Source organism: Eschrichtius robustus, chromosome 5 (assembly GCF_028021215.1).
Source record: "Eschrichtius robustus isolate mEscRob2 chromosome 5, mEscRob2.pri, whole genome shotgun sequence".
NCBI lineage: Eukaryota > Metazoa > Chordata > Mammalia > Artiodactyla > Eschrichtiidae > Eschrichtius > Eschrichtius robustus.
In genome coordinates, this window is record NC_090828.1 from 43,404,279 (window position 1) to 43,429,397 (window position 25,119).

Below are 25,119 nucleotides of genomic sequence, written 5' to 3' on the forward strand. Positions count from 1 at the left end.
AACCCCAAAAAGCTGAGAGCAGTGACCCAAGATGCCTCTAACTCTACCCTTGTATGATTCTACACAAATACACCTATCAATTACAAATTCTCCTCCTGCTAACTTGCCACGGCATATTTTAGAAGTTTTATTGACATACAAGTTCCAAATGTGGATTTGATAAGCCGTGTTTAAACCTTAAAGAAAACCAAGACTTCTATAATTAATAAGAATTAGCACAAAGTGGTATCCTGATGGAAGATGGTCCAAAACAGAGGTTACAGCCAACTTTTCATAGAATTCTGTTTTGCCTAAACAGCACGTGAAGAAAACAACATGGTATCTGTACGCTTTAAAACTTCATAATTAAATATGATCAATGAATGTCTTACCTTGCTGGTCCTTTCCAATGAGGCCATGTTTGTTTACAAAGCATTTTGTATCTTTCTAAGCAAGGTTCATAGGCCTGCCTGAAGGCATAGCCTGCTCTCCTCACGCGGACATTCTCCAAAAGACCCAGATACCTGACCTGATGACATACTAGACCCTCGTTGAAGATGCGTGCTGCCTTTTTATCATTCGGTTTGATACACCTAAAAGATTACACAAATTTTAGGTTTTAAACTCCTTCTCTTATGGATTTATCTGTCCATGTTTTACAAAGCATCATATGTAATTATTTCATGGTGAGATAATTATTTATTGTTCTTGGAAAACCTAGTCATTTCTTTTGAAATTATTTCAAATCGTTTTACAAAAACCTTAAGATAACTACACTGCAGATACAGCAATAAAAAAGAATAATACGTACAATAACATGGGTAAATATCACTGACATTCTGTTTAATGAAAGAAGTCTGATGTAAAAGAGTACATATTTTATGATTCCGTTTATATGAAGTTCTAGAAAAACTAATTCCTAGTGAGAACTCAGTATTGCTTTACCTCTGGGGAGAGGTAGGGGTGGAGATCGACAGGGAAAGGGCACAAGGGAACCTTCTGGGTTGATAGACATGTTTTATATCTTGGCTTGGATGAGGCTATACAGGTGTATACATAGGTAAAAATTCAACAACCTGTACAATTAAGATTTATATACTCTGTTGTATTGTATATACATTACATACCTCAATGAAAAGGTTAAAAACACTGCTGTCTCGCTAAATCCCTATATCTCCCTCCTTTTCAATAGGGCACTTTGCTGCCCATGGAAAGACTACATTTCCCAGCTTCCTTTGCAAGTAGGTGTGGCTATGTGACCAAAATTCTAGCCAGAGCATAAGTAATGTTTGCTACTTCCAGTGTGTCCTTAGAGGGAAGGGACTTGTTCTCCCTTTGCTCTTCTGCTAAATGCTGGCAGGAATGTTGACGTGGTGGAGAGCTATCTTTGACTATATAGATAAGAGGAAATACCCTGGCAACTGCAGAGCCACAACATAGAAGGCGTTGCTCTATTAGCCCTGGAGTCTATACACTTAGAAGTACATAAGAAATAAATGTCAATCTTGTTTAAGCCCCTGTTATTTCCAGATCTTGTTGGAGCAATCTCTATATCCTAATTAATATATTGTTAAACATTTACGGTTATGTCTGCCTCACTTCAACTGTCAAATTCCACACATACATGCAATATATGGACAACTAAATCTTACCTAGTTTGACCTCGGTTTTTTTATGGTTTTCCTTTTACATTTATAAAAGTAATGTCTACTTTTTGGCTTAAGGACAAACAGATCAATGGAGCAAACTAGTGAGTTTGGATCTAGACTCCTATACATACATTCAATTGATTTTCGATAAAGGCATCAGGGCAAATGAATGAAAATAGAGATTTTTTTCTTTTCAATATGTAGTGTCAAAACAACAGGATAACTATATGGAAAAAACAGACCTTAAAATAAATCTGAAACTATAAAGACTCTAAAAAATATATATATAATAATATATTCACAACTTTGGAGTTTATTAATTAAGACTTCTTAGAGATACATTAAAACCACTGAAAGGGAAGGGGAATAAAGGAAATTTCTGGGGTGACGGGAATGTTCCATGTTTTGACCTGAGTGGTGGTTACCAAAGTGTACACAATGGCGAAAAAACAATGGAGCCATTCACCTAGGATCTGTACATATCACTCCATGCAAATTACACCTCAGTAAAACAGAATCTTAAGGTTAAAAAAAAAAGAGTTTACTCAAATGAGAATAACAAAAGCAACTGATCACACAAAGTTTCTTGGTTAATTTCTTTTGAAACTAGGATCCTTAACCTAATATATGTTCTACCCTGTTTGCAATTAAACCAGGGGATTTTACCTATTTACATTTGTTATGAATATAAATATTAGGTCAACAAGTTAAACACAAAAATGTTCTTCACTCTAACTTCCTCATAACTGAAATTTCAAAGACAACTGTAGAAGGTATGTGTGGGTGTGCACCTGCCACATGAAATCTGACCCATCAGGCACACACCTTCTATTACCTAGTTCACCAAATATACACATCACAAACTCTAATCCTAGTTGGTCTTTACTGAATTTTGAGAACTAAGATGCCCTAGAAGCAAAAAAAAGAGAGAGAGAGAGAGACCAGATGCTTTTTAAGGAGTTCTTTCTATTGTTTTGAAAAAATTATTTAGATTGTTTCAGAAATCATTACTTTCTCTGGGCCTATAACTCTCACAGGGAAGAAAGAGGCACATACTTCCTCACACCAGACCTGCAACTGAAGCCCCAGTTGCTTCAATGCCCCAAGTCAATACAACAAGAATCCAAAATGAATCCACCAAAAGTTTATGCAAAACGTTTACCAGAAAAAAATTTACATTTTGTTTCTTAACTTGTCATTAAAAAAAACAACAGAAAACCCAGAAAGTTGAGAACTCCTATGTGCCAGCAACCCAATTTCATTAAGTATCTATTCCCATTCCCCACCACAATTTTTTCTTTTCCCTTTTTAAAATTCCCTATTTTAGGGCCACTGGAGTATTTTTTAAGCAAACCCAAGACACCGTATTATTTGACCCCCAAGTACTTTAGTTATCCCTCTCCTTGGGTTACGCTCAGATTTAAGCAAACAGGTAAATGATCTTCCTTGAGAGTGCCTTCATAATCGAATGGTCAAAGAATTTTATGTGCCAGAAATACCTAATGTAGTTTGGATTCTTGGTCTGTAGGTTTTTCATCAGAGTGGCCACCGATGCCTTGAATTGTGAGCCGGCTGTAGGAGGCCTTTTTAGGTTGATCTTGGCAGGGTTCCCTTCGGGGAACAAAGACTTGATGAGGGCATGGCCGGCCTTCCACATGGCTTGGGACAGGTCTCTATAGAGAAGGTCGTTGTTCTTATCCACAAATCCTTCCACTTGGTACAGCACCTACGAGCAGCAGCACATGGGACTCAGTGGCTGACACACTGCACACTAGAACATCAAACAACTGTTAAAAATATCCCAACACTATCTATACTGCAGCCTCTTCTTTCTCCATCAAAAAATCTCCAACAAGTTAGTCACACTCTAATACCAAATTAGCCTCCAAGTTTAAATTCCATCTGTCTAAATCACAGAAGAGTTCAAAATAAATTCTATTACCCTTCAGGATTTGTAAGAATAAACTCCAAAAATGTTATTATAACATTTTCAAAGGATTTTAGGGTTTTTTTGGTGTTCAAGCATATTTTTGAGGTTTTACTTGTATTTTTTAGTTTACATGTGCCAATTCTAGTGTGTTTAAAAGGAGACAGGGGGAAACTGAGATGACACAGATATTTTCATAGACATCCTAAACCAGCAGAGAAATTGACCAGGAAAGTATCTTTTAATAACATGGGCTAGTGAAAAAAAATGAAGTACCAAGTTCCAGCATTTTAAAATTAAAGGAAATTTAGATACTATATACTCCATTTTTACTAAAGCCATAATCAGATTTTTTCCCCTTTGAAGTTTGCAAGCTTATTTATAAGAAAGGAGGTATTAACTCCAATCAATAATCATTCAGGACTCCAAAAATCAATCTATTGTCCCAATTGTTTTTAATATTATTTTTATATAGTTGATGACGTAAAATTAATTACCCCAAATACTAACCAAATTAATAAATGTTAAAAAAAAAAAAAAGCAGATGTTTTCTCCAGTGTCGTTTCAAAATTCAATCTAAGAATTCATTATTTTGCTAAATGGTTGGTGCTTTTAAAACCTTACTGTAAGTCTTTTTTTTTTTTTTAACATCTTTATTGGAGTATAATTGCTTTACAATGGTGTTTCTATAAGTCTTTAGTGAATGCTAATTTTTTACTGGCAAATCTTTTATCAGTGTCGATAGATCTTTTTTATAGGCTAGCTTTCAGAGCTTGAAAATAATAAAATCGATTTTTAATATATACTTGAACTTTCATTAAGTCCACTGGCTTTCCTTTCAGCTCTCAGTATTAGTAAGATTTTGCTCAACATGGTCCAGATTCTATCCCCACTGAACACTTATTGACTCTATGCTTTCAGCAGTTCCATTTATCCTCAGGAGCTGGCGCTGTTCAGAAAGCCATCTCTGAGGCTGAGGCTGGGGTCCTCGAGGAGGGCCCAGGCTCCCGCACCTTGCCGGCATAATGCTGGATCCTGAAGCAGCTGTGAGGCAGGGACGTGTCGTTGAGGAACCGGGAACACTTGCTCATCCTGCTCTCAAAGTGCTGGTGGGTGGCACACACTTGGTTCAGCTTTTCCAAGAAGGTCTCGTCGGTGACCGTGCCCGGCCTCAGGCACTCCTCATCCAGCATGGCCAGGATTCCGTTTGTGTTCTGGGCGAAAGGAGATAAAAGGGTTTCCTTCCTTCCTCGCTGTATTGTTTTAATAATTATTCCTAATTATGCCATTAAACACAATCGACTTAGTCACAAGAAAATTCCGTTCAGGCACAACAAAGAGCAGAGAATCAAAACAAGTAACAAATCGCCCCCCACAGAAATCAGCCCTCTTCCAGCGGGGTCCCATGTGCGCTGGCGGGTGGGGAGGGAGGGAGTGTCTGCATGAGTCTCCCCCACCAGCCCACGAAGCCTCCCCGACGGCAGAACAGGACTTAGGAGTCACCTCAGCCACCTTAGCGGGCTGATAACTGAAATTCATGTTGTTTAGCAAAAGGCAAGTCAGACCTCAAAGATTCAAAAACAAATCTAAAAGTCAGAAACTAATGTGACAATACTGTCTCCTTATATAACGTGGTCATAAATCACAAAGCATAGTCTCTAAAGGCCATTATTTGATTCATAGCTTGAGAAGGAAATTGGTTTCAGATGTTTCCAAATTGTTCCTGTGTTCAAAATAAAGTTTATTTTCTCGGGGAAAAAAAGTGGTGTGATTCGGGAGGCTGCTTTTAACGATCAATGCAATCAAGCTGTGTTTCAAGAATTATCTGTTTAGAATAAAATTCTCCTTCCATTTAAAATTTCGAAATGGATGTTAAACACGGGTGAGAATTTGTTTGTTGGGTATTCAGACCCTGTGATCTTATTTATCCGAAGAACAGTCAGCCCAGCTAAACTGAATCAAAAATCAGGAATCTTCTACTTTGCTAAATAAAGGCTGTTGTTCCTTCGATTGCCCCTACAGGCCCACACATCTCCATTCCACAGAGAACAATCCACTGACCATGACCCCACCCACTTCCGCCAGGGCAAAGTCCCCAGGGCTCCTCTCCCCTTCTCCTTACAAGGCCATGACATCCTCTGACCAGCACTTATTCATTCCACACAAAATCTGGGGGAAGTGTGGACTCTCAGGAGTCAAGTGTGTTCATAACATCCCCGGAGTAAACATTATTGTTAGGCGATGCTGGAAGGAAACATTTCCTTTATGTATCCAGGCTCCTACGTGAACATGAGTTTCTTCAATCATATATGCAAGGGGATTTTGGGCTGAGATAATCTAGTTAAATTAAGTGTATTACCACTGGTTTTTTTTTTTCCCCTCCCTTCTTAAAGGTAAATAATTAAGTGCAATGTTACATTTATGAAGAAAAACGTGATAGTCATGACTTCTGAAAGTTAAAACTCCCCCAGCAAACTACTTTGGTCACAAAATTTACCAGAAAAAATTTTCAGGAAATCCACTGGTTTTCTAAATTTTAGACTAGAGTTTTAAATTGCTTAGGTGGAATATTAGTGTTCATAATCCAACATTGTTTACATTTTTCAAAACAAAGTTTATTTTTTAATTGAAAAATAGTAATGCTTCAGAATATTTTTTTTAAAGTTCAATTTAATCAAAGATGTGGCTTTCAAGAATATCTTGAATACTGAGGGATAAGATACTGGCTAATTAATAATATCCAAAACGTCTTGTTAAAGATGAATAGAAAATGATTTGCTGGACATTTGGAGCCTGTGATTCTATTGCTGATGCACAGCACTCACCTACACTGATAGCTAAAAAGACTGCAGAAAATAAAGTTTATGCATTGTTTCAAATTAACTTTGTTATTAAGGCCAGGAAGATTTAGTAAGCCTAAGCTTTTACACACAAATCAGTCTTCTTGCAATCAATTCGTTCATGATAAACTACATGATAAATATGATGTAAAAACAAAAATCTTAGATTCAGAAAGGTTACTAAAAATTATGCAGTAATTTTTCACACTTTAAGCCTTTTCACGTACATAATTTGTAACCTGAAAAATCCCACGGCCCTTGGCACCTGTCAAGTCACACACACACCATCTCTCACATCCCTGAAGCAATCTATGGTCCATACCAGCCACTCCTGGGATCCTACTTAATTTGGCTCCCGAGATGGTCCCTTTATCCTCCTTTATTTTTACTTGAACAGCATGGAGTTTTGTTGTCGTTGTTACTTTTTAAGAAAATTTTTCCAGCTTTACTGAGATATAATTGACATAAAATACTGTGCAAGTTTAAGGTATACAACATTTTGATTTGATACACTACCATAGTGTTAGTTACTTCTATCACATCATGTAATTACCATTTCTTTTTTGTGGTGAGAACATTTAAGACCTACTTTCTTAACCACTTTCAAGTATATAACACAGTATTGCTAACTATAATCTCCACACTGTACATTAAAGCCCAGAACTCATTCATCTTACAAGTGGAAGTTTGTACCCTTTGGCCTACATCTCCCCATTTCCTCCAGACTTTAGCCCCTAGCAACCACTATTCATTTTATTCTGTTTCTGAGTTTTTTTTTTTAGATTCTACATATAAGTGATATCATACAGTATTTGTCTTTCTCTGACATATTTCACTTAACATAATGCCCTCAAAGTCCATCTTTGTTGTCACAAATGGCAGGATTTCCTTCCTTCTCATGGCTGAACAATATTCCATTGTATATATACATCACATCTTCTTTATCCATTCATCTGTAGACGGACGCTTAGGTGGTTTCCCTATCTTGGTTATTGTGAATAAAGCTGCAGTGAACGTGGGAGTGAAGATATCTCTTTGAGATCCTGATTCTGTTTCTTTTGGATATATACCCAGAAGTGGGATTGTTGGGTCACATAACAGTTCTAATTTTAATTTTTTATAGGAACCTCTATACTGTTTTCTTTTTTTTTTTTTTTTCTATACCGAGTTCTATAGCGATTGCACCAATTTACATTCCTACCATCAGTACACAAGGGTTACCATTTCCCCACGTCCTCACAATTATCTTTTTGATAGTAAGCACTGAATACTATGTTAAGAGGTCACTAGAATTTTAGAAATGAAATGGATATTTTGACTTGGCAAACACCTTTTTTTTTTTTTGAGTCTCCTCTGATCAGTGCTCATATTTCCAGGAGCTGTGGATTGGACCCGGGTTCCCAGCACACAAGAAAGAATGGTGCACCTAAGGGCATGACATCTGAGCGTCATGAATGGGCTCTGTGATACGGCAACAGGATGAGCATGGAGGAACCTGGCTAAGTATCAAAAAGTCCAGCTGTCTATGTATGTGTTTGAGAACCATGTGTGATTTCTTAAGGTTGTGATAAAGTTTCCAGAACTCTGTAATTCTCTGAAGTGTTGAAATAGTGAAAATACAAAAGCTTAACACTGAAGGCAGTGAGATCATTCGTAAGTAGTGAATTACACTACCAAGAACTTCTTTGGGAAACTGTACCTAATACTCACATTTTCTATGAGGTCACAAATGATAGCATTATTGAAGTACTCAATGTGAGTCCATTCTATGTCCTGAAAAAGAAAACAGAACATAATCAAATCCCATATGATGATGCTACAACACTACCATCTCTAACATAAGACTTTGCCCATCTTACTATACTCCACTTCCTCTCTGAAAATTTCCTTTATAAAAATCAGTGCTGCAAATGTCATCTTCCGGTTCCCAAAACTTTCATAATGCAGCAGTCTAGCACTGACATGATCCGACTGAAACAAACGCCCTTGACCTGTGCTGAGGCTGCCTCCCCTTCCACCCTCCCATCTGTGGCAATTTCCCATGCACTTCGCTGGCCCCGGGCCATTTATTCAACAGGCTCTTGGGTCAGTATTACTTTTTGTATATTTACAATGTTTACAAGGAAATAAGTCAGAACTTGATCCCCAGAATGTAAGGCATAGATTTTTCTGTTCTTAATTTGTAATCACAAGGAAGAAATTAATTTTAGAGTCAACCCCAAATTGTAGGGCCGTTAACCATTTCAAATGTAAAAATAGAACAGTGCTAAGATAAGTATTTTCAACATAAGGAAAGACATGAAAACCTATCCACTGGTTCTAACACTAGCTACAAAGCCAAATCTGGGAGGCCAAATGTAATCATTCTGTATCTGCTTACGCTCTGTCCATAAGTTTAAACATTTATTTTTCTTCTAAGGGGAAGAAAGTTAATTCATACGGCAAGCTAAGGATCTTCCGATATACTCTTAGAAGTGTTTTAGACAATCTGTACAAACTGTTTTAAGTTACAGATCAAAGTTTGGGCATTCTCTTTATGATGAGAAGACAGGAAGAGAATGAATCTGGCTTTTAGGATGTTTACGTTACAAAAGGTGCCATTCAAGTATAAAATGTTTCTAAAGCGTGATAATCATTCCAAATGAAAGATGAAATATTCATGATTTAGTTTTTCAGTAGATGAGTTATTTTACTAAGTCACTGGGAATAATAATCACATTAGAAAAATCTACACTGAGAGGCCAAAAAAAGAGGATTCTGTGTCCTTAATGACTTAAAATGACACTATAGAAAATGAAGAAAAGGAAGTAATATTACTAAAATATTAAAGCAAATAAATGAAAGGGAAACAAAAATATAATACTATATATACAATAAAATTTCTCCTTTTTGTATGATATAAATAAATTTATACTTAGAAAAACACAGGCTATTTAAAAAATGAAAGGGTGAAAACCAAGTATGTGTTTTACAATTAAGGATGAAAGGACTCTGTAAATATTACTTCTGATTATTTTCCAACTACATTCAGTGAGATAATCCATCCACAGCACTAGTATAATACCTGGCATAGAGTAAGCACTCAACAAATGTTACCTGTTTTTATTATAAAATTTTTAGAAATCAATGCTTTTCAAGACTGAACAAAATATTAAATATTAAAATAGTGTTAAATACTGAAATAGTAAAGTATTTTCAAATTTATATACGGTGATAATTGACTTCTTTGGTATACAGTTCTCTTAAGTTCTGGCAAATGAGTAGCATCAGGTAACCACCACCACAGCCAGCCTCCAAAATTCCCTTGTGCTGCCCCTTTGCAGTCACACTCCTATCCTCTGGCCACTATTGACTATTAGACACTTTGCCTCTATAGCTTTGACTTTTGTAGAATGACATATAAATTGAATCATACACATGTAGCCTTTCGAGTCTGGCTTCTTTCATTTAGCAAAATGCATCTGAGACTCCTTCATGCTATTGTGTGTATCAGCTGTTTGTTCCTTCTTATTGCTGAGTACTAGAACCTTGTATGGATGCACCGTTGTTTTTCTGTCCATTCATCTCAGACTAGTTTTTTAACAGGGTATTATTTTACTTCACTCTACTGGAATCCAGTGAGACTCAAGTCGGTCAGCTGATGTTCACTGAGTGAACTACTATGTGCTGAGCACTGTCCTGGGCACTAGCAGCAAAGAAAATCCCAGTTAGCTTAGATGTCATACCAAACACATTTTTAAAAGGTACAATATGGCTAAACTTTGATAAATCTGATTTTAGGGTCATGTTTGTACAGTCTTCTGAATCCAGAATTTGTATTATGAGTAAAAAAGGAATACTTAAAAATTTTTTTCAACATTACCTCCCGTATATATTCCTCCTGCTCTTCTTTAAGAGTCAGCTCAATGAAGATTTGTTGCAGCTTTTCATTACAATAATTAATAATGAACTGCTCAAAGCTGTTGTCCTATATGGAGAAAAATGAAGACAGCCTTATAAAGCAAGCCATCGGCGCTCCCATGACAATGCCACTCTAACATCTCATTCCACGAGAAACACCACACACGGTCTTGCAGGCCTAACCGCGGCCCAGCACACAGCTCCTAGACAGAGGCTGGCACATTGCAGGCAACCAAGAAACGATTCATGAGTCAAGTGAATGAATGAAGGATACACAAGTTACACACTATTTGGAGAATGAAGAATTTTAGTTGACAAATAAGCAGCCCACACACATGGTAAAATAATGAGAAAGAAATACATTTCCCCCTAGAGGATCAGCAAAGAAACAGTGAGAGTCAACATCTCTGTCACCCAAGGTCTCAATCTTCCATTCTCAACTCTGGAGCTCAAGAAAGTCTTTCTGACCTGACTTCTTACTCCCCTACTCAGGGCCAGATCCTTCATTCTGACACTTACATACCAGCACTTTTGAAAAATCATGCTATGTGTATACATGTGTGTACATGTGCATTCGCATGTATTGATTAGTGTCATATTTATCTGTCTCTCTAGATTGTACATTTCTTAAGGGCAAGGGTTGACCATATATCTCTTGTTCACCAATGGAAGCCCATGCCTGCAGCACCTTGTACCCAGCAAGCACTCAGCGTGTACTGGCTGACTAAATGAATGAAGTGCCCACAAAATACAGACTCAAGGGAATCAGCACATCAAAATCATTTCCTAGCTAGAAACTCTCTCCTCTCAGAAGGGTCACACATTTATCACTCTTATGATTCTCAGCAGTGTCTTCTTCGTATCAGTTATTGCCTGTGAAGACCCATGCCTACGTCATTTCTGAACGATCTGCAGGGCTTAACGTATTTCTGTACATATTGAGGGCACAAATGCATGTCTGTTGGATGAATATACTTCACCAAGAACCACACCATCCCAAAAGAGGTAGATCTACCAATAAAACTTGTTATTTTCACCTCTATCCCCCTCTTTGCAGAGAGAGGAGATGGTGGCAGTGGGAGTGAGAGATGGTGACCCCACCACTGATAAACCAGACTCTTTTCCCACTGAGGTGGCCAGTCCTGGCCTAACTGGCTATGAGGGTTCACCTGTAACGGCAGAAGCTCGCCACTCCCTGTGAATACAGAGCAGCTGCCTTCAAATCTTTCCATAAATGATGAAATCAAAAGTCAAAGACTTTCTTGAAAGTTGATCTTTCAAAATCAAGTTTGGTGCAACCAGGACAAATTGTAAAATGATACCTAGGATGTATCATCTCACCACACGCCTTCCTGGAAGGTGGCTAAGGATTTCTAATCACTAGTGAACTAATTAATCTGGGGAGATTTTAAACTCAAAACCATAAATGACACATAAAATACATTATCACTGACTCATCTTTTAATGTTAAATGTAGTCGAAGATAAAAGTTTCTTTCTTTGTTTTAAATCCTGAAGGTTCTTACTTAAAAGGCACACATTTATCACCAAAACGTTCAACAAATATAGTCCTGGACACAAAGGTCATTCCCCAGTACTCATTTTCACGTTACGTTTTAAAATCCATGTGTTCCCATCCTCAGAGGTTAACAATTTAGACCAGAAGCTGAAGTCAGTCTGATATAGATGCCTTACAATCAGTATAATAAGGCCATTTCTTCATGAGAAAGTCTGCCTTTCTCAGTTTGGTGAAATATATCCCTATATAGTGCTACTACCCCAAATTAAAACTTATAAATAAAACTAAAATCTTAGTGACTTATAGGAGCAGATCTTTGGTTTTTTTAGAAAACAAATTCATGGAGTAAATCCTTTCTGTCATTTAACAGGTCTGTGCCTATGGAGCTATTTAGACAAAATTATGCTAAATTTTCAAATGGCAACTAATGAGGAGAAGGGAGGGGAGAACAACTGGTGTCTCTGACACAGTATATGGCTGTGAATAGCTGGAGGTACGCTTCCAGAACAGGAATATGAAATACACACGAGCAGATTAGAAACCAGAGGCAAAGCTTCACAATTACAACACAACCTAAGGAGTAAGTCTGAGCTAAAGTAAATTTTCCCTCCATTTTTATAAGTTCTTGTATGAATTCTGTATTTCATATCCACACACAGTTAATCAATGGTCATTTACTGCAAACTTCACACAGTTGGAGAAGCTATTAACACAGGAGCATGCGACAGACCGGCACTGCAAACGGTTCATACTTACTGCATTCTGGTGCACAAAGGGACAGATTACACAAAATGCAGTCAGTTCTCAATTTGCAATAAACTTCTAAAAGTAAACACTCATTGACAGTTATTCATCGGTGCAAATGACAGATTTTATCATCCAGGCTGTATTTCTTTTTTTTTTCTTTATTTTTTTGGCTGCACCCCACAGCTTGTGGGATCTTAGTTCCTCGACCAGAGATTGAACCCAGGCCCTCGGCAGTGAAAGTGTGGAGTCCTAACCGCTGGACCACCAGGGAATTCCCCAGGCTATATTTCTGACTGGCATAAAACTTTAGATCAAGACACGTGTCCTATCATCTCAAAAGACAGGACCACGATACCTACGTGTGGTATCTGAATTGGGGTTCTGCTAGGTGAGAGCTATTCAGGATAAAAACAGTCTGACTGAAATAATATACCATATAACTCGCTGGAAGTCCTAAGGCTTCAGAATCTAATACTTCTAATGCTAAATTATCAGGAAAAATAAAATGTGTCTGACACATCCACCAAAAGACTCAGGGACAAAGGCAGCTGGCAGGTCACCCACCGAAAGAGTGAAGAGATTCAGCAAGATCCAGGGCATCCCCCCTTTCCCACCACAGCGACCCACCCCTGTGCTGCATGGGCTGTACCCGCCTTCAAACACAAACAAGAGGGAAATGAGAGCGTTCTGAAGACAGCCTAAGAACAAAAACTTGACTCTCTGACCTGATCCTGCTGCTTAAAGAACAAAAACCAAAATCAACAGCACAATCATTAGGGCCAAAACCAGCTGACTTCCCCACAGAAATACCTCAGCCTCTACTGCAAACCTACCTCACAGCCCCCAAACATGTCATGAGTCGTCAGAGCGATTCATTATTGCTGAAAATGAAGGCAATCACATTTCCTCTGATTAACGTTTAAGTTGTTGATAGTGTCCAAATTTTTGGGAAATGAGACTTCACAAATCATTAAAAATAAATTGCGAAAATTTATAATTTGCAGAAAATTAAGGAAATGTCTGGTAACAGTCCATAGAGCTGCAACCTGCACAGGTCCAATTTCTTCATTCATACAGGCATTAAATATCACCCGGTTTTCCCACTCCCCTTTATAAAATAGCTAAACTGGGTCTAGGAACCATCACTTGAATACGAAGGCACCAAAGCAACTTGATATTTGGATGCTTTTTTGGTTTGTCAAGAACTGTGTGGGTGGCTGGCAGTCCCCGAGCCGGGCTCGCTTCTGCACACGGCAGTCCCATGAATCAAAGTCTCCAAGGGAGGAAGCAGGCAGGAGCTGAGGGCTCCTATGAATGACTCACCTCCTCTCCCTCCAGTCTGCTACCCATGCTCCATGCATGGAATTTTTCTCCATTGTCTAAAGCACATTTATCCCTCAGGACTGAGGGATAAACTCATACTCCCAATAAAGTTCATAACTAGTTTATACTCGTAAGTGTCAACCATGAGCTTTCCACTTGGAGTGATTTTGAAAGAGGGATCAAAAGTACTGGCCTGTTACCATATCTGTATATTCTCAGCAAAGAAGGCTAATGATGTCTTACACTCTTTAAGAGAGAGATTTAAACCTTATACTCTTTAAAAGTAATGTATATTGGAAGGAAGATGTAAAATAAAGGAGGCAGCTCCATCACTGCCGTCATTAGGACGGTGGATGGGAAGGAATTTGCAGGTGAATATCATTTAGAAAACGGGTGGGGGTGGGGTGTGGCAGTTCAAACACTAAGATCGTGACTTATTTCAGCAAAAAGTACTATTAATTACATATTTAACTGATGTTTCTCATAGCTCAACACTTTCGTCTGAGGTCAAATTTTGGACGTAACTTGGGTGGGGGGTTCCATATTTTACATACAATGTAAAATACATAATATTTTATTTAATGCATTCTGTCTCTTGCATAAGAAATGAAATGGTACATTTATCCAAAAGTTATAAAACTTTGTAACAGCACTGTTTTAGAGGAGTTGGGCTATATTACTGCTTTAAAATCTGCTGTTGGTCTTAGCAAAGATTTACTTGGTGGAAAGCCCTTTGGCAGTCCCCATTTATAATGCTGTTCCTACAGAAAAATACAGTGCAATTAACAATCCATTTTAAAAAATCACAAGGTCAAGAAATGGGCCCTAAAACAAGAACCACTTTTTTTTTTTTAAGAAAGTAAACTTTAAAAAAAATCCTCAAAATAAGAGAAAAACATTTAATATTAGATATTCTCCTTTTAAGACATTCACAAAATTGAATGACTGGCTGAAGTTACAGAAAACTTCCCTTTAAATATGTAACATTTTTCTTCTAGGTACATACTCAATTATGGTCAATTTTAGAAAAATATCAATAGCATTATAGTGCTCTTAAATATTTTTAAACAGGTTTTGATTTAAAAAGTTAAAGCAACAACACTGATGAACGAGCATATATATATTATTATGAACCATATTAACTCTCACTATTTTCGTTCTAAAATCTACTTTAAATTGTCTCCTTTCTCTTCAACTACAAGTTCTCTAGCACATAAAGGACAAAATTAAAGGCAAAAAACTGGAACAAAAAGCGTTGCCTGCAACTAGAATCAATTTTCTTTTAAAAAAATATTTTAGAAAACGAATCCTATAATCATGAGACGAACCTACCAGTTGGTCTTACACTGACGCTTCCCCACCTATTAGATTGTTTTATTTGAAACAATCATTGCACCTTGCCTATCACACCCTTACTGTATATGGCCACTTTCAACGAGGTTGTAAGGGCAAGATGAATAAGAGTGCCTGAATCCAAATAACCAGCGTTTGGCCTGTACAAAACTAGCTCGATCATACGAAAAGTGAAATACTCAGCCACTGCTGTCTTGCTTTGGTCTACAGGACACTAATAGATTTCCCCAGTAAACTACCTATCCATTCTAAGACCTATCAGATAAGTACTTAGAAAAAAGTTGAATCAATTTAGATTGCCCAACACTGTTTTGAATTTAATTTCACTTTTTAAAAGAATAGCACTTGTTATTTTATGGAGATGCTATAAATATTCCTCAGAGATCTAAGGCCATGTTTTCAGTTATAAGAATATCCAAACTGAATTGTGTAGAATTGGAGTATCTGGATTATAATTCTCTTCCTTTGCAAAACTGGATATGTTCTACCAGGATTCACAGCTAGATTTTTCTCCTCAATGAACTTTAATTCACTTCACCTTATTTTCGGTATCAATGTTCCACTAATCCGTTTTCCAAACTGACATCAGCTTACATGCGGCCAGCAAGGCAAAGCTATTCACCCAGCTGGCACTGGAATGTTTTGCAGTCAAATGCATGTGTTATCATCCCATGGTTTAATGCATCAGTTTCCCTCTTCCGTTTAGAGACAGACGAAAGTAAATGAAAGGTTTCCACCAGCTCAGCTGAAAAACGTTCTCGTGGGAACTGTCAGTAGGGTCAAGAGGCAGAATTAGAAACATTCAAACAAATTTCTTCTAGTGTCCTGTCTAATTTTTAAAGTGATGCCCAGGGCTCTCCAAAAGGCAGGATCTTAATTCCTGCAGTCAATTTTCACTGAAGAAGAAAGGTGGAATTTTCTCTATAATCTATCAGTTTATTTTCACTTGAGTGGACAATATCATAGAAATTTTCATTTTTGCATTTATGTGGATTCTGAATACTTCCTCTTGAGCCATACTCTGAGCCCTTGTACTTCAGCTTATGGTACTTTTAAGTCCTTAATTATCTGGGTTCCTAGTGTTCAACCCTATGAGCTTTGACATTTCCATGCGTTCCAGTTTTGCTGAGAATCCAGGAAAATGTATGATAGCATCTGGGGTATTTATGTGAATAAATTAAAAGAAAAAAAAAACGTTTCTACTTCTGTATCAAAAAGCAGGTAAAAGTATCTTAAAAGTGCCCAACCAAATCTCTACTCTACCTTCCCCCCAAATAAGTTTATTTATAAAATAAATAATACATAAATAGATTATTGAAAATCAAGATGTTTGGGAGATTAACTGAGAAGGTTTAGACAGGTAAATGGAGAGAACAATTAACTATCATGAAAAACAAATCCGAATTCTCGCAAGAAACTGGGGGAAAAAACCCCAAAGCATTTATTGCATGGAGAAGGAAAATTAACTTCTAAAGATTTTATGGCCATCATAAGATTTGCTGTAGACATATGACTGGTTGGATTTGGCCTTGGCTGAAAGGTCTGCTTAAAAAGAGTAAAAATGTAACCTGCTTGGTTTTAGGAATATTATATATACACAGATTAGGTTTAGGTTAAGATGAACTGTGGGTGATGTAGGATGTTTTACAAGGGCATCTCATGCAGAGGTCAAACAGCAAGAACACCACATATGTTTGGAATTTACAGTTCACGCTGAAGATTCCCATTTACAAGAGCAGTTGGTCTCAACCTTGACGGCACACTGGAACTACCTGGGAGCTTTAAAATACTGCTGCTTGGGCCGCACACCCTGAGGTTCTGATTTATTGGTCTGGGGTGTGGCCCAGACAGCTGAATTTTCAAAAGTTCCCCAGGTGATTCCAACATGCAGCTACGTTTGAGAAGTACTGAACTGGAGTGTATTCTTCTGAAGGAAGAAGACTATTTAGAAACATAATGCAAGCATTTTCATGAAGTCCATAACTGTAACAATGTTGAGAAAAATGGTGATATAACTTGCAGAAGGAAAGGATGTTCAGAAAGACAGACTTGTAGAGAAACTTGAATTAACCGTAAGTGAAAAATATTCCTGGATTGCTAAAGGGTGTTTCGCTTAGTGCCAGGTTACAGGATGTTTCCACTTGGAACATCTAAATTCTGTTCTGATTAGGTCTGTAGCAAACACTTTTAAAAAGTAATCTAGGGCTTCCCTGGTGGCGCAGTGGTTGAGAATCTGCCTGCCAATGCAGGGGACACAGGTTCGAGCCCTGGTCTGGGAAGATCCCACATGCCGCGGAGCAACTAGGCCCGTGAGCCAGAACTACTGAGCCTGCGCATCTGGAGCCTGTGCTCCGCAACAAGAGAGGCCGCGATAGTGAGAGGCCGCGATAGTGAGAGGCCCGTGCACCGCGGTGAAGAGTGGCCCCCACTTGCCGCAACTAGAGAAAGCCCTCGCACAGAAACGAAGACCCAACACAGCCAAAAATAAATAAATAAATAGATAGATAGATAGATAGACAGTAATCTAGTTTCCTGATTAGAGCTTCCTACCAAATAGGATGTGTCCTCAGCTGGCAACAGAACCACCATCTTAGGGCCAAGACCATAAGTTCCACGCAGGCAAGGAACACCTTTGCCTTGCTTACCACTGGCATCTGGCTCACAGTAGGCACTGAATAAATACTGGGGAAATGACTCCCTCACTTATACATGGTCAAATTGCTCATGAGGTTTAACTCAGTTCCCTGAGGGCTGTGGGTATCTGTTTTCCCATGGCTTATTTCCCATCTTACTGGAAGATGAAGCCAAGCCAATGTCCCATCATGACCCCATTATCCTATAAAAAAACGTTTCTATGATTTGTGACATGATATTAAGCACCTGCCCAATGACAAGGATCAACAAATTTTTTTTTGGCAAAATAAAAATAAAATCAGTTTCTTTGATTTTAGAAATATCATTGAATACATCTTTTTTCCCTCCCCTAACTTTCTAGTGAGATCTCTGCTTTTGCCCTATTCATGAAACACCTAAATAAAGATCAGCAATGTGCCAGGTAAGAAATCTCTTTCCCTGCCAACTGTAAAGAATGACTTTAGCATTTAGTGCCCATTTAGTGACAGGAACCTGAGGTCTTGCCAGAAAGAAACTAATTTTAGCACCATGACTTCTGAGTCTACTCCAGCAATCCTCCTAACTCACAAATCTCAAATTCTTCCTCTTACCAAGGGACTGGAAGCTTTCCTTTCCAGAGTCTGCTAAAGAGACACCAATATAAGCAGACACTGTGCTGAAGGGGAGTTTTCCAGGGCAGCACGAAGCACAGGTGTCTCCCACACTCTGCTACCAGCACACAGATGAACTCCGGGAAGGCTCCCCACGCTGCCCAGGAGCTTAGAATGATGCCAAACGTGCAGAAATAGGGAGCATCAGAGACTTATAGCATTTGGGTTTCTTCCTTATTTCCAGATACTGGGAACCATGTGAGTTTGGGGAGAAAAGTGAAGAAAAGCCCTGTAGAAGGCCTTTTATTATTTATCAAGGAGGCCTAAGATTTAGATCCTGAGTCTGACATTTAGTAGCCATGTAACCTTGAGATAGTTATTTGACCTTCAAAGCCTCACTTCTATAAAATAAAAATAACAATAGCAGCTACTTCATGAGACTGTGGTGGCAATTAAATCAGACAACATACATAACCCCACAATCCTTGCATATAGTCAGCCCTCAATAATTATTTACTGCTAGCTATTAAATATGGGACATGATAAAGCAAGGAGCAGGTGCTATCCCCAAAATAAATGTTATAAGAAAAAGGCATTTACTAGGAAGGCCTGGCCGAGCTGCAGGAAATGGGCTGATGTTTTTTCTATGACTCTGTGAACCTGATAACTTGAAACATGTAAATTATTTGGGTGGTCATTCTGGGTAGGGCCGGGTTGTTTAAAGGAATTCACAAATTACTTATGGGGAGAGTTAAGAAAGGAGAAGCCTGATCTACTCATTTTCCTGAATCAAACTGAAGTACCACTGCTAAAAGTGAGAATAAGAGTTTTAAAAGCTCCTTAGGGCTTCCCTGGTGGCGCAGTGGTTGAGAATCTGCCTGCCAATGCAGGGGACACGGGTTCGAGCCCTGGTCTGGGAAGATCCCACATGCCACGGAGCAACTGGGCCCGTGAGCCACGATTACTGAGCCTGCGCGTCTGGAGCCTGTGCTCCGCAACAAGAGAGGCCCGCGCACCGCGATGAAGAGTGGTCCCCACTTGCCGCAACTAGAGAAAGCCCTCACACAGAAACGAAGACTCAACACAGTCATAAATAAATAAATAAATAAATAAATAAATAAATAAATAAATAAATAAATAAAAGAACGTGAATTTCTTTAAAAAAAAAAAAAAAAAAAGCTCCTTAAAAATGTCAGCTTCTAAATGTCAAAGTTAGCAAGGGGGTGAACAGGAAATTCTAATATAAGTCTATAATGTTTAAATATTTAACTTGAAATAAGCATGGAGTCTTTTTAAAAATTTCATTATGAACTTCAGCAGAAATTCTTTTTCAACCTTTGCAGCAGAACTCATAAGACCACAGTTGTACGACACCTGGATAAGACCCAACAAATCATCTAATACAGAACCTCTCTGCCTGAGTCCAACAGAGATGAAGTGACCAGCTCTGGCCAGGCCATGAGCTCTGGCTCTCCCACTCCCGGATTTTTTCATGGCACCATCCTACCTCACTTTCAAGCAACCTACAAATGAACAAATGACTACAGACATAATGTCCGTATACCTTGTTGGAAATTTCACAGTAAGAATTTTGAATCTGCATTTCAAAAGTCAAGTACTAATACAAGGAAGTCTTTTTAAATAGCACTGTCTCCAAAATGCTGGATCTCAGCACTTAAAACACACACACACACACACACACACACACACACTGTTACATCTTTACAAAAGTTATTTGTAGATTCAAACATTTAATTATATTAAATGTTGTCTATAGAATGCAAGATTTACTCTCCAAACTGTTCTACATTAACAAATACAAAAAAAAAAAAAAAGAAGCAGCTCACCTCAAAAATTTCGAAGCCATAAATGTCCAAAACACCCATGACCTTCTTTCTCACTTTTGTTTGTGCCTTAAAAATAGTTCAAATTGAAGGGTTAACTTAAGCATGAAATATAACACTAAAAGCATACCAAGGAATATAGACATATATTACAAGTTAATTGTGTTTCAGACCTAGAAGAATATAATTTAGTTGTTTTTAAATGTATGAGGACGCTGGTATGGAATCTTCCAGAAATTTTAATAATAGATGACTTATTTAAAGAAGGCATGACTATGCCTTCTTTATTAGATACTTAATTATAAAAAAGAGATCACTGAATCTTACAACAGGTAGGGTCTTTCAAAATCCCCTAGTCCAATACCCTTATTTTACTGAAGAACATATTAGTAGCTAGAGAGGTCAAGTGACCTCTTCAGCCAAATGTGTACAACTAGTTAGTAGATCAGTCACAACCAGGACCTGGGATGCTGTCTCTCACAGTTACTCTGCCAATACCATTAAACTATTCACCGGTGAGATTTCTTATAACACACATGGCAAAACAAAATAGGTAGAACCACTGACAAATTTCAATCCTAAACAAATCCTTGTTTAGGATTGAAACTTGTCAGTGGTTCTACCTATTTTGTTTTCAAGGAACAATCCACTGAAACCTATTTTGAAACAATCCAAACAAATCCATTGTTTTCAAGGAACAATCCTTGAAACCTATTTTGTTTTCAAGGAACAATCTCTGTAAGTGGTAATCAATTACCTGATTATAAAATTAAAGTATCTTTAATGTGTATACTCTGAATACCATTTATTATAACTGATTTATTTATTTATAGAGATTCAGTACCTTAATGCTTTCATTGATTCGATTTACCAACCACGAAAACAACCTGCTGTAGAGGTTTTTAGCCAGAGCGTCACGGGCATAATAAGCCTATTAAAAAGAAAAAGAAAAATGCAATACCCGCAATTACCACAATGCTTAATTTCAATAAAATAATGAAGTTTTTAAAAAGATATTGAAAGCTCTTTTATTTCAAATTTCTTTTCAAGAGCGTTTTTATTGTACTCTGGATCAACAGTCAAGCCATTAAGAAAATTGGGCAAATTGTTTATACCCAGTTATTATACGTTTTCACATCCCAGGAAATTAATTTTAAATATTGCAAAAGCTTTTGCCACAAAGATATTAATCTCAATGTTATGGAAAAGAGAAAAATCACAGGCAATTTAGAAGTTCAACAACAGGGGCAGAGTAAAATAAATAAATAAGCACCTATTGGACGGGAAGTTACACAGTCACCATAGAATGATAGTTATAAAAATTAGATAATGAAATGAAAAATCCTTGTTATGTTTTGTGACAATAAAAAATTATATATTTATTATAATATCAACTATTTTCTTTAAGCTACTACATGTAGGAAACTCAAAAGGATATACATTAAAATGGTTTTGACTGATGGGATCGGTAAATATTTTTCGTCATTCAATCTTTTGAGCATTCAAAAAAAATCTTTCGTAATAAGCAGTAAAACAATACATTGTTGGATAATACTTTGTACAATAAAAATAGAGCCCTTTTACTTGCTTATCTATTTGTTTGAAAGCTGTTCATAGCTACTTGACAAAGAAGGGGTAGAAGACATATATGTCTCTCTGACCTTGACTTAGAATGCAAAGGCTGGAGGAAAGTTGGGTTTGGTCAGGAGAACCTAATAGCCCTTAAACATATAGGGTGCCGAGGGTGTGCAGGAAGTACTAATTACATGTCTGAAACCAGTGCTCCGGGGGAGGCCTGGAGATGGGCGGCAGCAGCCCAAAAAGTAACGGGCCCCAGGGCAGGAAAGAAGAGGTTTTGCTGCTGTTTTCAACACTGGACATATGTGTGTGTTTCATTGCTTATAAGTAGAAAGTTGGGCATTACAGTTAAAGTAAACCATTATATTTTTATTTCATAAAGAACACAATTTATTGGATTATGTGAAAATTCTTTCTCTGCAATTCTTCCTAAATGAAGTGTAACAATTTTAAAAACAGACTCACTCTCCTGTTGCAAGCAATGTACTGCAGCTGGAAAGAGAGTACCTTTTCCCTTCATTTGATACTTCCATGCTAATCCCAAACCTTGCTCCCTAAGTCTCAGGCAGCTACTCAAATGAAGGTTAGAAAATCCACCCAGAAGTTGGTAAAAAACAGAGCCTGACTGTCCAATGCTATACATGGACATGGAGGGGGGTAGGAGAGTGGGTAAATAATTCCACAGCAGAAAATGTATGTAAAATGCTGACACAAAGAAAGAAGCCTTAATTAAGATGGATACCCTTTTTCCAATACCCCTTCTTCTAGTTTTTATTTTCTTGAAATAGATAATTTAAGTGTCTAGAGCAGTGCCTGGCACATAGTAAGTCTACAGGTATGCTTATAATTATGACTTTTGAAGTATCCTCATTGTCTACTACTGCCTCATGAGACTAAATAATTCTTTAATCCTTTCCTTTCTTCTTGTAAATTCAAGTTATCTCCAAACACTACTTATTTGTAAACAGACCCTATTTCATCATCGCGTCATCCAGCCTTCTTACTTGTATGCTATCTGCTTCCAACAAACCACCATTTCAGTATGCAACTGAACTAATAGTGACAACTTATTCTGGTAAACGGCTTTACAATTTTTAAAGTGTATCCACAGCCAATATTAATCTTCCTTGCTTCCTTCAAATACTTATTCCAGAAGTCTCAAACTCAGATGCTTTCAGGGACTGAACAATAGAAATGAATGGGAAATAGTGGGATCTTTGGGAGCTGGAGACTGCATTCCAGGTTAAAGGCACTCAACTTCAAAATTTAAAAAGCAAGCTAACAAAACAGAAAAACCGAAAAACTACCCTTTCCTCAAATATTCATCAAATAAAATACACCTATTGAGCTACATCTGGCCGCAGGGGCTGTCACTTTGCTACCTGTAACTTCTTGAGTCTGATTCATGCCACCTAATCTCCACAATAATATCCTCCAAAGTAAGGGCAGGAAGGGTTACTCCCATTTAAGGATCACGAATAAGGTGTGTAGACATGAGGGAAGACGCCGAGGATGCTGACTTGCCATCTCAGATTCTAAGCACAAATGAAAAGACTGAGTTTCTGCAGCTGATGAAGCTCTTAGAGAAAGATCCCAGGTGGAATTGCTTCCGTGATGACCACTATCAGGCATGGCCCAGGTCAGTATGGTAACTGGAGACAGAGATGCACAGATGTGGGGTCCGCCCTCTGGGAGCTTACAGCAGAATGCGGGAGGTCAAACCAAGGAGTCAAACAATCAAAGGGCAGGTTCCAAGGGAGTTTGCAGGAGAAAAAGGAGTTCAGAGAAGGAAGACTCTGGGGCCTATGTGATCAAGGAAGGCTTTCTGGATGAGGTGCAATTAAAGGACCATTTAGACAGCAGAAGGAATTAGCAATGACATGAGCATGGGGGATAACCAGGAGCAAAGGGTCAGGGCTAGGTAAAATAAGGTAAAAATAAGCATGGCATTTAGAGAACCAGCAGGGAATCAACTGAGAGAAGTCATTTTGGGTCAGATGACAGAGGACCTTGGAAGCCAAGGAGGAAGTATGTGGTAGAAGCTGAATAGTAACTCTGCCTTGAGTTTCTGTTATTTCAATGTTAGTCATTCTATCTGGGGAAAGATCTAAATGCCTTGAGGAAAATGAGGCATGGGGCAATAAAGATGATAATGGGGCCCAAGAATTGAAGCTATGAGGAAAAGTTAATAGAACAAATCACATCACTTAAGAATCAAAATCTTCTAGGCAGTAAGATCAGTAGAAACAAATACTCTGAACCCTACATTAAAAAAAAAAAAAAAAACTTGAAAAAGGAGCTGAATAATCAAAGATCTGAAGCCAAACTCTTTTATGCCAAAGGTTAAAAGAATGTGGAAAAGTTTTACCGAGTGATGCAAGGTGACTCAAGCTTATAAAAGTAAGAGGCACCTGGGCCTGGTTTCTGTAGAGGATGATTAAAAAGCAAGAGTAAAACACACAATAAAAACAGACAAAAATAGATCCATATCCATATCCCATATATATCCACATATATTCCATATATATATGAAATATTCCTACAGGGCCTCTTAGATGTTTTCTCATCGCATCACTATGTACTTCACAATCCCCACTCTGGCTACTGAAATGTTCTCAACATGTGCCTTCTGGATGGACCACAGTGGCAGCAGCGTCACCTCTGAACTTGTTAGAAATGCAAATTCTTCGGTCCCACCACAAACCTACTGAACCAAACACTCTGGGGGGATGGCCTGCAGACCGTGTTTAAGAAACCCTCCAGGTGATTCCGATGCACCCTCAAGTTTGAGAACCACTGCTCCAGATGCGCCACTCGGACACCAAACGTAACCCTTCCAGCCACGTTGCTTTGAATCCTCTTCACATATCTAAAGCCATAGCCAAGCCTGATCAACCCTCTTCCTGATATGTACTCCAAACCTGGCTCCTCTCACTGTTTTCTTCTTGAAATGCCATTTCACCCATTCTTTATACATCTAAATCCTTCAAAGTCTGGCTCAGAAACTATCTTCTCCGAAAGTCCTTTTTAATCCCTTATGTCCCTACCAGCAGTCTACACGGGGGCTTGTGCTGTGCAGGCTCTCAACAAACTTTTCTTGATGAGGTAAGTGACTCACCATCTGACTTGGAAGGAGTGAGGGGGACGGGGACAGATGTGACGGCAGTAGTAGTAACTTAGGAAGGACACACAACAGTTATAGCTAGAAACTTTATGTATACATCAAACTTACATATG

At 38.1% G+C, this 25,119-nt stretch overlaps 1 protein-coding gene across 3 annotated transcripts in view; it reads right to left on the bottom strand.

Annotated features, from left to right (window-relative positions):
- Positions 1-25,119, bottom strand: part of MYO1B (myosin IB) — a 182,088-nt gene that overhangs the window by 30,018 nt on the left and 126,951 nt on the right. For all 3 annotated transcript variants that reach the window (XM_068544761.1, XM_068544760.1, XM_068544759.1), the window contains exons 12-18: positions 21,149-21,235; positions 20,308-20,373; positions 10,258-10,362; positions 8,106-8,168; positions 4,569-4,769; positions 3,128-3,354; positions 372-572 (exon numbers count right to left, since the gene is read on the bottom strand). In XM_068544761.1, the coding sequence (XP_068400862.1) occupies positions 372-572; positions 3,128-3,354; positions 4,569-4,769; positions 8,106-8,168; positions 10,258-10,362; positions 20,308-20,373; positions 21,149-21,235 (950 nt within the window). The remainder of the gene's footprint in view (positions 1-371; positions 573-3,127; positions 3,355-4,568; positions 4,770-8,105; positions 8,169-10,257; positions 10,363-20,307; positions 20,374-21,148; positions 21,236-25,119) is intronic.